This window comes from Engraulis encrasicolus, chromosome 20 (genome assembly GCF_034702125.1).
Source record: "Engraulis encrasicolus isolate BLACKSEA-1 chromosome 20, IST_EnEncr_1.0, whole genome shotgun sequence".
Lineage (NCBI taxonomy): Eukaryota > Metazoa > Chordata > Actinopteri > Clupeiformes > Engraulidae > Engraulis > Engraulis encrasicolus.
Genome location: NC_085876.1, coordinates 42466998 through 42479497, shown reverse-complemented (window position 1 = coordinate 42479497; position 12500 = coordinate 42466998). Strand labels below are relative to the sequence as shown.

The 12500-nt window shown below is 45.4% G+C and overlaps 2 protein-coding genes across 2 annotated transcripts in view; one reads left to right on the top strand and one right to left on the bottom strand.

The window, feature by feature from the left end:
• The window catches only part of gabbr2 (gamma-aminobutyric acid (GABA) B receptor, 2), a 568733-nt gene that overhangs the window by 306805 nt on the left and 249428 nt on the right, over window positions 1–12500 (bottom strand). The window lies entirely within an intron of this gene.
• Window positions 5709–8872, top strand: clasp1b (cytoplasmic linker associated protein 1b). Its single transcript, XM_063186113.1, has one exon. The coding sequence runs from the start codon at window positions 5781–5783 to the stop codon at window positions 8550–8552; it is 2772 nt and encodes a 923-aa protein (XP_063042183.1). The 5' UTR covers window positions 5709–5780; the 3' UTR covers window positions 8553–8872.

Here is a 12500-nt window from a genome sequence, read left to right as displayed (position 1 = left end):
GGAAGCTGAAGGCAGACAGGCAGACAGGCAGGCAGGCAGGCAGGCAGGCAGGCAGGCAGGCAGGCAGGCAGGCAGGCAGGCAGGCAGGCAGGCGCAGGCTCATCTCCCCCCACCACACACTCATATCAATGACAGACAGTCGAGGGAAGGGCAAGAGAATGTTAAATGTATTCTACAGTAGTCAGCTGGCATTACTTAGTCTTGTAAGTCTCTTTCTTTCAGTTGTGTATATGTATGTACAATACAGTATGTGCTGTAACTGTACATATATCGTCAAAATATATTTGGAGGACATGGTTCATTTCAATATGAGATTCCAACATTGCAATGAATTATTCATATGTTAATGATCTGTTCCATCCAACACAGATATTGTTGGTAGTGCAGTGAGGGATATGGAGGCAGGACAAAATAATGAGGAAACTATAAGCAAAAAAAGTAGTGAAGTGGCTTGAGCAGAGATTCTTTAAGTATATAGAGATATGCCAACATAATAGGTTTCTATGGGCACCTAACGTGACCAGGTTCCGGTCTGCCTAAAGGGGCGTGTCATAATGCTCCTACATTGAATAGAACAGTCCTTAGGTCTGCCTAAAGGGGGATTTCCCCCCCTCCCCCTTGCGACAGTAGAACCCGGGGTAACACTTTATTTTAGGGATACATCTATTAGCACTAATACATACAATATTAATGCCTGTGTAAGTAACTTGTAAGGCATGTACTAAGCAAAATAAGACAGTTGTTAAGCATGTATTCACAAATGTCTTGTTCATGCCCAATTAGGGATTTATTACTAATATAACCTTAGTAAGGACCAGTAAGCCTATATTTCTATTTATTAGTAAGTAGTAAGTGGCAGAATACAATGTGTATAAGCTCCCGACACACTGTGTGAACAAACCCTGAACAGTGTGAAAACAGATGCGGAATAAGGGTCCCTATTCTAAAGTGATGCATTGGTCAGCCCAGACGGCTCAGGGCCTCCGCACTACCAAAGTCCCCCTCATTACCCAGGGCCCCCACACCACCCAGGCCCGCACAACTTAGACCCCTGATATACAAAGTGTAAGGATATATTAAATAATTAATGTTTACCGTCTTATATCACCTAGTTTTCACTTGTTCATGTCACTGTAAGGTTGGTAACAGGAGCCTTTACATAGCAAGGTTTGAACGTACACTTGTCAATGACGGTGGGTTGGTGAGATGTCATTTTTTTCATGTACCACTGAGTTTTAATTGTTAAAAAAGCCCACAATAAATGCAGAACATTAGAATAATAGTTTTGAAGCGAAACTAAACTATTCTTTGGTGATAATTAAGTTAATGTTTGAGAACATTACATTCAAGAATTGCAGTGCATGATGGGTAAGCAATCTAGGCCAACAGACAACCTACCCAGCTCTGATCCTACGTCCTTAGCTCCTCCCCTCACTCATGGCCATGCATTGCATTTCTGACTAAAGGGGTGCATCCCAATATGTGTCCTTGCCTCCTCCACTTGTGCTTGTCTCCTCGTCCCGCCTCCTGGCCCCTCCTCCGTGGAGAAAACGATAAAGTTTCCCAGCTGTCAGCCTCGCCACAACAACTTTTGAGGGACTGTTTTTCACCCACCATCCCAATTGCAAATGAGAAAAAGACTTTACAATTGAGCTTTTGCAAGATATTGAAATATAATGCTGTTGTCAGTGTTGTCATCATGACGAGAAGCAAGTGGAGGAGGCAAGTGGAGGAGGCAAGGTCACATATTGGGATGCAACCAAGGGCTCTGCATACTTCACGTGCGCACTTTGGCGCGTTTGGCGCGAGAACCATTAATGACGTCATCACTTGCGCCAGACTATTCATACTTCAAAAGCGCCCTACAGGCTTTCGCTCGCATTGTCGGAAGTGCCCTCTGCTGTTCATGAGAGAAACGGCAGTATCTTTCGCAACTCGCAGCGTGAGTTCTACGGATGTATAAAATAGAAAGCCAAACACGGCTGCTGTAGGGCTACTGAACGTCTGACTTGTGACTTACCACATTGAAACATATATTTTTTGTTGTAGCCTACATTGCCAGATCATTCCAAGACCATGTGAGAGCATTATTCTGGCGGCAGAATTTATAAATAGATCGCCGAACACAACGTGCTTCTGAACAAAGTAAACAATTGTTTCACTGAACAACATTTAAGAGAGAAGATAAAATAATTCTCTAGGACATTTTATTATCCTCAAAATGATGCAGGATCCATTCTGTAGTAGCATACAGTAGTTGTAGCCTCTCTTCGCAACTCCTGCTTTGTCTGCCTACCTGCATGGTCGCTGGTGGCGCACGACAAGTTAAAAAAAATGTGGGGTGCACGACGTCGCGCCACGGCAGCTCGCGCCACGGCGTGTGACGTCATTTTGGGTCACGTGACGGCGCGCGCCATCGTCGCGAGTGAAGTATGAAGGAGGGTAGCGCCAGTCACGACAAGTATGAATCCCCCTTAAGGGTGTACCCATCATGCACTGCACTTCTTGGAGTTAAGTTTCTCAAACGTTAACTCATTTATCACAAAGGAATAGCTTAGTTTTGCTTCCAAACTATTACTCATCATTATATTCTGCATTTATTGTAGGGTTTTTACAATTGGTGTATGAAAAAATGACATCTCACCATCCACCGTCATTGAGAACTTTATGTCTAATACTTGCTATATAATGCTTCCAATTACACAGTAATATACTGAGAGGAAAAAGTGAGACCTACTTATCTCATGAGACTAATTGAAAATTAAAAATGTTCTACACTTTGCTTCCCAGGGGTGGGGGGAGTGTAGAGTTGGGGCCCTACGTAGTGTGGGGGCCCTAGGTAGTGAGGGGGCCCTAAGCCATCTGGGCTGAGCAATACATCACTTTAGAACAGGGACCCTTATTCCACATATGTTTTCACACTGTTCAGGGTTTGTTCACACAGTGTACCAGGAGCTTATACACATTGTATTCTGGCCCTTACTGCTTACTCATAAATAGAAATCTAGGTCTACTACGTCCTTACTAAGGTTATATTGGTAATAAATCCCTTATTGTGCATGAACAAGACATTTGCGGATAAATGTCTAACAACTGTCTGATTTTGCTTAGTACATGCCTTACAAGTTACTTACTAAGGCATTAATATTGTATGTATTAGTGCTAATAGATGTATCCCTAAAATAAAGTGTTACCGAACCCGGAAACAATGGGCCAGTGGAACCTCTTTCTTTTCTATTCTCTCTGGCTTGAGTCTTTATGTTTCAAACATTGCATAAGCTATGTTATGTACTTATAAGGCTTTGAGACGGGGTAGACTTACTAAAGGTGTCAGTCAGCCTCTTTTCTTTTTTTAGACAGTCTGGTAACATTTTATTTTAGGGATACGATATGTCCCTTTCACATGTATATTTATGACCCTGTAAGAATGTAATGCTGCTCTCTGATTAGTTTCTAGGCATGCAAAATGATCGTTTGGCTTGCACACCTCCGAAGCAGTTCTGCGAAAAGCATTTTAAAAACGTTGCGTATCTGTATCAATATCCGATAAAATGTAGGGAAGTTCTCAGGTTCCACCTCTCCAAACTGTTTAATGCACTCCTCATCAAATGTTACTCCTTTCAACGAGACGGGTTATCATGTGAGGTCAAAGCAAGGTGGTTTGGTCAGTCAGTAGCAGAGTATTGTTTTGAAATGTTGAGATTCATATATAATAAACTGTTCTAGCTCAGTTGAAATATTTTGAAAAGCTCTTCAAGTTCACCTACATTGAAGCAAGTAGTTTTTTTTCCAGATGTATTCCTCAGTGATTCCCCGATATACTACTGCACATACTACTACACTAGCAGTGATGAGAACAGTTAATGCGATTCGATCCCTTTCATTACGTCAAATGAGGTGTGTAAGCATGGTGCCAAACTGCTTATGTCTGTTCAGTTAAATAGCCAGAAGTGCCCCTTTATGGGGTTATTATATCTAAATGTGCATCTCTGACTGCCAAAGCATATTTTAGATCTCAAAAATTGACATCACAATAGCTGCTGTGAATTTTCAAAGAAAATGTCACTGCTAATCGCAACACGTTTCGTGTTGCAACGACATATACAATTGTTTTCTTCAAGTAAATTCATGATTGTTTTTTTTTTACATGCGCCTTTTGTCAAACGTACAATGCAGGCTTTAGGAACAATGGGCTCCTCACAACTAGACAGGCATCTGTCACTAAACCCACCCACGCACATCAGTATTTCAGAAAGAGCCAAAATATAGAAGAAAAAATTACAAAGAAAAAAATGAAAGAAGTGGGAAAATTAAAGGATGAGAATGGGGTCAAAGGAGCTGTAATTACATTTCTGACTGATTTATTTTTTCCTTCTTTCTATTTTATAGAAGTAGTTTGATCTTACAGAGATTTGAGTGTGCTGCCCTTTTGGGTTCGCGCAAATCATTTTATGACTTGCCTCTCCTCTCCCTCTCTCCCTCTCTCCCCCTCTCTCTCTCTCTCTCTCTCTCCCGAGTTCTTACACTTCATCAGATGATGGTTATCAGCGAATAAGGAAGAATCACTCATGAACACATGATAAAATTCAAAAATGATCACAGACTTTTCAAAGGTTCTGTGATGTATTGAGACGTGATTGGGGTTTGGGTAATTGGGAAGTCTAATTAAGGAACACCTGACACCTGTATGTTGCTTCCTGCTTAACCTGAAGTAAAGACACAACTCACAGCAAAAGGGCTGACTGTCTCCGTGTGCGTTATTCTCTGTGAAAATACACCACAGAAAACTGGCGACGAGGATAAAAAACTGGAATTCGGAAGGATGGCTTTAATTGGGACAATAGGAGAATTTGTCCCGAAGTCGGAGTCCTGGACGGCGTATGTTGAAAGAGTGGAGCAGTTCTTCCTAGCGAATGAAATTGCAGAGGAGAAACAGGTGCCCACATTGTTGAGCGTAATGGGACCGACAACTTATGGACTTTCAAGAAATTTAGTGCAGCCAGCTAAACCGAAGGACAAAACATATGACGAAATTGTTAAAACAATGGCCACTCATTTTGAGCCTGAACCCCTTTTGATAGCAGAGAGATTCCGTTTCAATCGCCGAAATCAGAAGCCAGATGAGAGTGTCACTAATTACGCAGCTGAGCTGAAGCAGTGCGCAATGCGTTGCCAGTTTGGTGCGACGCTGGATGACGCGCTACGGGATCGCTTTGTGAGTGGCATAAGAAATGAAGCGTGCCAGCGCAAATTGCTTTCGGAAGCGAACTTAACTTTTGTAAAGGCGTTCGAGCTTGCTGTAAGTATGGAGACGGCCGCAAAGGATGCCGAGCAGCTCCAGAGACCAGACGCCGGTGCGGAGGCCGTGCACAAGGTGGAGACGCGTCCCTTCAACTCGACGGGGAGGAAGTGTTACCGGTGCCACGGGAAAAATCACAGTTCTGAGATGTGCTACTTCAAAGACGCGAAATGCCACGGGTGTGGAAAAACCGGGCATATTAAAACAGCTTGCAGAGCTACAACTGCTGCTCAACCAAATAGGAGACGCCAGGAAACAGAAAGGAACACAAAATATGTGGAAGCAGAAGATGATGAATTGCCAATGTTCACACTAGCCAACTATGCCCGTGTTAGGTCAGTTTGAAGCCACAATTGACTATAAGCAGCAAAGAGAGCAGCTACCACTAATTGTAGTGAAAGGTGCTGGCCCTGCATTATGCGGCAGAAACTGGCTACATAAAATTACACTGGATTGGAAGGAAATAAAACATGTGAGTGAGATGCATGAACCAAGGTCCATAGATGAAGTGCTTCAGTTACATTCAGAAGTGTTTAAAGAAGAACTGGGCACACTGCATGGCTTCAAAGCCAAAATTCTTGTAAATCCAGATGTCCCCCCAAAGTTTTGCAAGAGCCGCCCATTGCCATTTGCCATGAAAGCCAGGGTGGATGCCGAACTAGACCGGCTGGAGAAGGCAGGCATAATCTCACCAGTTAAGCATAGCGAGTGGGCTGCACCAGTAGTGCCTGTAATCAAGAAAGACAATACAATTCGCCTTTGTGGCGATTACAAATTAACAGTTAATCAAGCTGCCAATACTGAAACTTACCCCCTGCCTCGCATTGAGGAGCTGATGGCGACCTTAAGTGGAGGAAAAATATTCTCAAAGATTGACTTGGCTTCAGCATACCAGCAAGTGCTACTGGAGGAGGAGTCAAAAAAGCTGTTGACCATCAACACACATCGAGGTCTCTTTGTGTACAATAGGTTAGCTTTCGGAGTTAGCTCTGCCCCCTCCATTTTTCAACGCATTATGGAGAACCTCCTAAAAGATCTTGATGTAGTTACCTATTTAGATGATTTACTTGTAACAGGAAAAAATGAACATGACCATGTGCAGAAGTTACAAAAAGTGCTTCAGAGACTCCAGGAGTGCGGCCTAAGAGTGAAGAAATCCAAATGCGAGTTCGGAAAAAAGGAGATTGAATACCTGGGCCATGTACTGGATAGCCAAGGCCTTCATCCATCCCCAGAAAAGGTAAAGGCCATCAAGGAGGCCCCAGCGCCCTCCTCAGTGAAAGAATTGAGAGCATTTCTAGGCCTAGTCAATTACTATGGCCGGTTCATGCCCAACCAAAGCACCCTATTGGCCCCACTCTACAAACTGTTAAAAGACCACACGGAGTGGGAGTGGACGAAACCACAGCAAAAAGCCTTTGAGGCATGCAAAGAATTGTTAGCAAGTGACCAGGTGCTAATGCACTACAATCCAGACTTGCCTCTTGTACTGGCCTGTGATTCATCAGCCTATGGCATAGGGGCTGTCATTCAACATGAACTACCATCTGGAGAGAAGAGGCCCATTGCATATGCCTCTCGTACGCTGAACCCTGCTGAAAGAAATTACTCACAAATAGAAAAAGAGGGGCTGTCAGTGATATTTGGAGTTAAAAAGTTCCACCAGTACTTGTGGGGGCGGAAATTTAAAATAGTGACTGACCACAAGCCCTTGCTGACTCTTTTTGGAGAGCACAAATGTCTGCCCACCATGGCTGCAGCACGGATTCAAAGATGGGCCATCATACTGTCTGCTTATGATTATACCATTGTGTACTGTGCATCTGAGAAACACAGCAATGCAGATGGACTGTCAAGAGTCCCTTTACCAGAGACAAGTGATGCCGGCACAGCAGCCATCTCGGAGAGCATTCATGCACTGTTAGCAGAGCACCTAGAACAAGCACCCGTGGATGCTGACCAGGTGGCACGCGCCACACGGACAGACTGCATGCTGTCCAAGGTCCTGAAATTCATCATGGATGGCTGGCCGGCAGTCGTGGATTCTACTCTGAAAGCCTTCCACTCACGCCGATATGAACTGTCCACTGAACGGGGATGTGTCCTATGGGGCACCAGGGTCGTGCTACCAGAGAAACTGAGAAAGCTCGTCAAAAAGGAGCTGCACTCGGGACACCCGGGTATAGTGAAGATAAAAGCTCTCGCACGCAAGTACGTGTGGTGGCCCAAGATTGATGAAGATCTAGAACAGGTATGCAAAGCCTGCGAGCCTTGCCAGTTGGAACAACGGAAGCCTCGGCAGGTACCATTACATCCATGGGAGTTTCCAGGCCAGAGCTGGAGAAGACTACACATAGACTTTGCTGGCCCCTTCCTAGGTCACACTTTCATGATAGTGGTGGATGCATACTCCAAGTGGCTGGAGGTGTTCAGAATGCCATCCCTCACCTCACAAGCCACCATCACCAGACTGCGTAGGCTGTTTGCAGCATACGGCCTTCCGGAGCATGTTGTTACAGATAACGCAACGCAGTACACGTCTGAGGAATTCAAAACCTTCATGAGGCAGAATGGAATTCTACACTCCACCAGTGCCCCGGGTCACCCTGCTAGCAATGGTCTCGCCGAAAGGTATGTGCAAACATTTAAAAATGGAATTAAGAAACTTGGACAGACTTCCATGGATATAGAGGACAAGATCTCTGTGTTTCTAATGCAATACCGCTGTACTCCTAACTGTACTACAGGCCAGTCGCCTGCTGATTTGTTTCTGAACAGGCACATGCGCACCCGCCTGGACCTGATTCATCCTGACACAGCGCTCACAGTTCGAAAGAAGCAGTACATGCAGAAGTTCTACCATGATCGGCGAGCAGTGAGTAGATCTTTTTCTCAGGATGACCCTGTGTATCTTCAAAATACAGCAGGGGGAAGAGAGAAATGGATTCCAGGAGTGATAATGAAGCAAACAGGACCAGTGTCTTACAGAGTTCAGGGGACAGACAGAGACATTACCTACAGGAGACATGGGGATCAGTTGCGGTCTCGTGTCGCAGCCGAGGAGCTGGATCTGAATACGGACTGTACACCTGCTGACCTTGCCGACCAGCCCACATCCGACCAGCCCAGTGAGAAGCTGGACATGCCAGCAGATGATGGTCCCCTGCACATGGACAGCGAGGTGCCCGCTGCCTCTCCAGACTTGCGTCGCTCAGGCAGAGACCGGAAGCCGCCTGAGCGTTATGTTCCTTAATCAGCAGTTACTTTGGCAAGAATGGATTCCACATTGGACTGCTTTTGTATAGTGTGCTACTAATTTAAAAAAAAGAAAAAAGATGCCAAAAGAAAAAGGAAAAAAAAAAAAGACATTTGGGTTTTGGGGGTGTTGGGTACACTGATGTATTAAAGTTCATTATTGCTGGGGTAACAAAGTTCTTTTATTTTAAAAGGGGGGTGATGTGATGTATTGAAACGTGATTGGGGTTTGGGTAATTGGGAAGTCTAATTAAGGAACACCTGACACCTGTATGTTGCTTCCTGCTTAACCTGAAGTAAAGACACAACTCACAGCAAAAGGGCTGACTGTCTCCGTGTGCGTTATTCTCTGTGAAAATACACCACAGGTTCACAAATGGTTGTACTACCCCTCCACCCCCCCCCTCTCTCTGTCTCTCTCTCTTTCTCTCTCTCTCTCTCCCTCTCTCTTTCGCTTTCTCTCCCTGTCTCTATTTATAAATGGAGATTTGATAGCGTAACCTGAAATCTCTCTGTGTTGCCGCCCCTGACAGATCCGTCTATATGAAAGATTAATGAGCAGATGCTGAACTGAGGAAGCCATTATTATTCTCTCACACACACTACACTCACTCAACCCATTTCTACAGGCTATTGCCCTCTCATTTCTCTCTCCGTCTCTGTCTGTCTGTCTGTCTGTCTGTCTGTCTGTCTGTCTCTCTCTCTCTCTCTCTCTCTCTCTCCATCTATGTCTCTGCGTCTGTCTGTCTGTCTGTCTGTCTGTCTGTCTGTCTGTCTGTCGGTCTGCCTGTCTCTCTCTCTCTCTCTGTCTTTCTCTCTCTCTCCATCTATCATCTATCTGTCCATGCCTCTCTCTCTCTCTCTCTCTCTCTCTCTCTCTCTCTCTCTCTCTCTCTCTCTCTCTCTCCCGGTCTCCATGCCTCTCTCTCTCTCTGTCTCTGAAAAGTGATGGGGATTAAACTCTGTAAACTGTACTTATTGTGCACCTACCCGATCACCTCCATGCACGACAGTAGAACACACGCATTCAAACACTCATGCATGCACAGACTTTCAAATGTGCACGCAGACAGTCATCCACATTTCAACACAAAACCACAAAAAACATGTAATTCACCTCTCTCTCTCCCTCTTCCTCCCTCTCTCTCTCTCTCTCTCTCTCTCTCTCTCTCTCTCTCTCTCTCTAACACACACACACACACAGTACACACGTACACACACACACACACACACACACACACACACACACACACACACACACACACACACACACACACACACACACACACACACACACACACACACACACACACACACACACACACACACACACACAATCCCCCAACTGTGATGCCTCAGCCGTGAGAACACAAAATCTCCTTATTTTAAGCTCTCACCCATATCATCCGGCTGTGTACTGTCTGTCAAAAACGGGCTTTATAGAGCTCTTACGTGCTCAGATGCACCGTCCTGAACAGTGATATGTATTATCCTGACCTGACTATACATTGCCTAGAGTCTATAGAGACTATACAGTACATTGCCACACCCAGAGTCTAGAGTCCTATGTCTGTCTGCATGGGAAAGTAAGAAACGTAATTTCAATTCTTTGTATGACCAGCTTTTAAAAAAACCTGAATGACATAAAATAATAAATATTGTGTATCGGGCAAAACCAAACGCGCATCAGCCGACACCAATACACTTAAAAATGCAAATATCGGCCCGATATTGGACCAATATATATATCGGTCTATACTTACTCTATAGCCTAGTGAGGCATCTGGCAAGTTCCACATGCCCCCAAAATGTCTGTACATGCCACTGATATCATGACTGGTTAAGCTAGCACGTTCTGACCTCCATATTGCCGGGCCAAGGCTCCACTACTATTATCTTTTGGTGTTCACAATAAAATCATTTCACAACCAACCAACCATCCCATGCTGAAAATGTCTTTAGAGTCCTTCAATCCGGTCTCGGTGGATTTTCTGCCTTGTCTTTCCTCCCTTGCCTGTCCTATTCCCCATATGTCTCTCAATTAAATTGTTGATGAGCAGAAGAATGAATAAGTCATGACTACACGCACACAAGAAGCACATTGCTTCAGAGGAGATGAGAGGAGAGGAGAGGAGAGGAGAGGAAAAGGGAGGAGAAGGAGGAAGAAATGAGAGGAAAGGGGGAGAGAGGAGAGGAGAGGAGAGGAGAGGAGAGGAGAGGAGAGGAGAGGAGAGGAGAGGAGAGGAGAGGAGAGGTGCGGTGCGGAGAGGAGAGGTGCGGTGCGGAGAGGAGAGGAGAGGAGAGGAGAGGAGAGGTGAGGAGAGGAGAGAAGAGGAGAGGAGAGGAGAGAAGGGGAGAGGAGAGGAGAGGAGAGGGGACGAGAGGAGAGGAGGGGAGAAGATGAGTAGAGGAGAGGAGAGGAGAGGAGAGGAGAGGAGAGGAGAGGAGAGGAGAGGAGAGGAGAGGTGAGGAGAGGAGAGGAGAGGTGAGGAGGGGTCTTTTTGAGTGGCAAGTCAGCAGGAGAGAGAGAGACCAACACCAACACCATTGGTCTAAACCTCCCGAAATAACATCACAATTCCGATGCAAATCTGGGTAGCACAGCCACCAAAACTAAAAATAAAAAATCATGGAAAAAGGGGCTCATCTTACCACATCTCATATCCACATTTCGGGCCAAAAAACCCCCCAACTCATCCAGCATTTATTTCATTTTCACTTGTAGATATGTTCTCTCCTCTTTTCTTTCCTACCCTCCCTCAATGTTTTCACTCCTTGTATTATTGTTGTATTTTTGGACAGGAAGGACCCACCGACCGGAGTTGAGCAGCGCCGCTCAGACCAGTAGGGCCCGGTTGCTACTGTGAGGTATTGCGTTACAGCGGCAAGAGACAGCAGCAGGGGGCCCTAACAGCTTTGGATGGGCCTGGGACAAAATAATCTGCAAATCCCCCCCCCTGCTCAATACATGTGTTCTAATTTTTTATATTTTCCCCAGGCTGCACGACACTAGTGCTGTGTTCCATTATTCACCCTCTGTACTGTGTACCTTGTACCGAGTGCAGTGAAGTACCCTTTCCACCCTCCGCAATTCACGAGGCGAGTACATTCCGATTCCCGTTCTGTCTGATACACTTAACGGAAATGACGGTTGGTCGCGTGTCATCCGAGTTTACCAACCGCCAATATGCAATTCAACATGGAAGGCACTGTTTGTTATGCTAACACTTTTTAAAGTTACCCCTGCCTCTAATACACATGGCGATTGTCTTTGGAATCAAAACTATGCTGTTATCACGGAGATTCAACTGTTTGGCAGATCTGACACTCAACTACGTCACAAACATGGCGGCCGTTGAGTGCGAAAAGTGTACAGTAACTCTGCACTTCGAAAAATGGCCGTTTTGGGGGCGTTATCCGGGTAATTTACAGTACACTTTACCGTCGCGATTAGAAATGGAACACCCTGCGTACCCAAACACAGTGCGGAAAGGGCGGACAGTACGAGTATTGGAACACAGCATAGCTGCACACAACTCAACCTCTGATTGTTGTAAACCACCGTCGGTCAAAAAATGACCTCACATGGTTGGCTGCCAGTGTCCTCACAACATCGTGTTTATAAACACGGTGAACCCATATATATATATACCCGCAATGTAATGAGGTGCATTTTTGGGGCCCCCACCACCCCCGGCCTTTCCCTTGATGCAGTACAACTGACCTGTTTTGCCCCCCCACCATCTCAGTGGGCCTGCATGGACAGGGGCTATGGAAATATAATACGGCACCCAGAGAAGTTACAATGACTTGCCAAAGTCTCGGGCAGCTCAGGCAGTAATTGGTTATACATCCGTGAAAGTGCTCCCTTGAAATCAATATAAGTGGCAGGCCCATTTCCTCTCTCCTCCATTCAGGAGAAAGGAGAGGAAGAGAGCAGCGAGGC

What these genes read in the sequence shown, in the direction of transcription:
- clasp1b (XM_063186113.1), top strand. Translation starts at nt 5,781, where the DNA reads ATGCATGAACCAAGGTCCATAGATGAAGTGCTTCAGTTACATTCAGAA.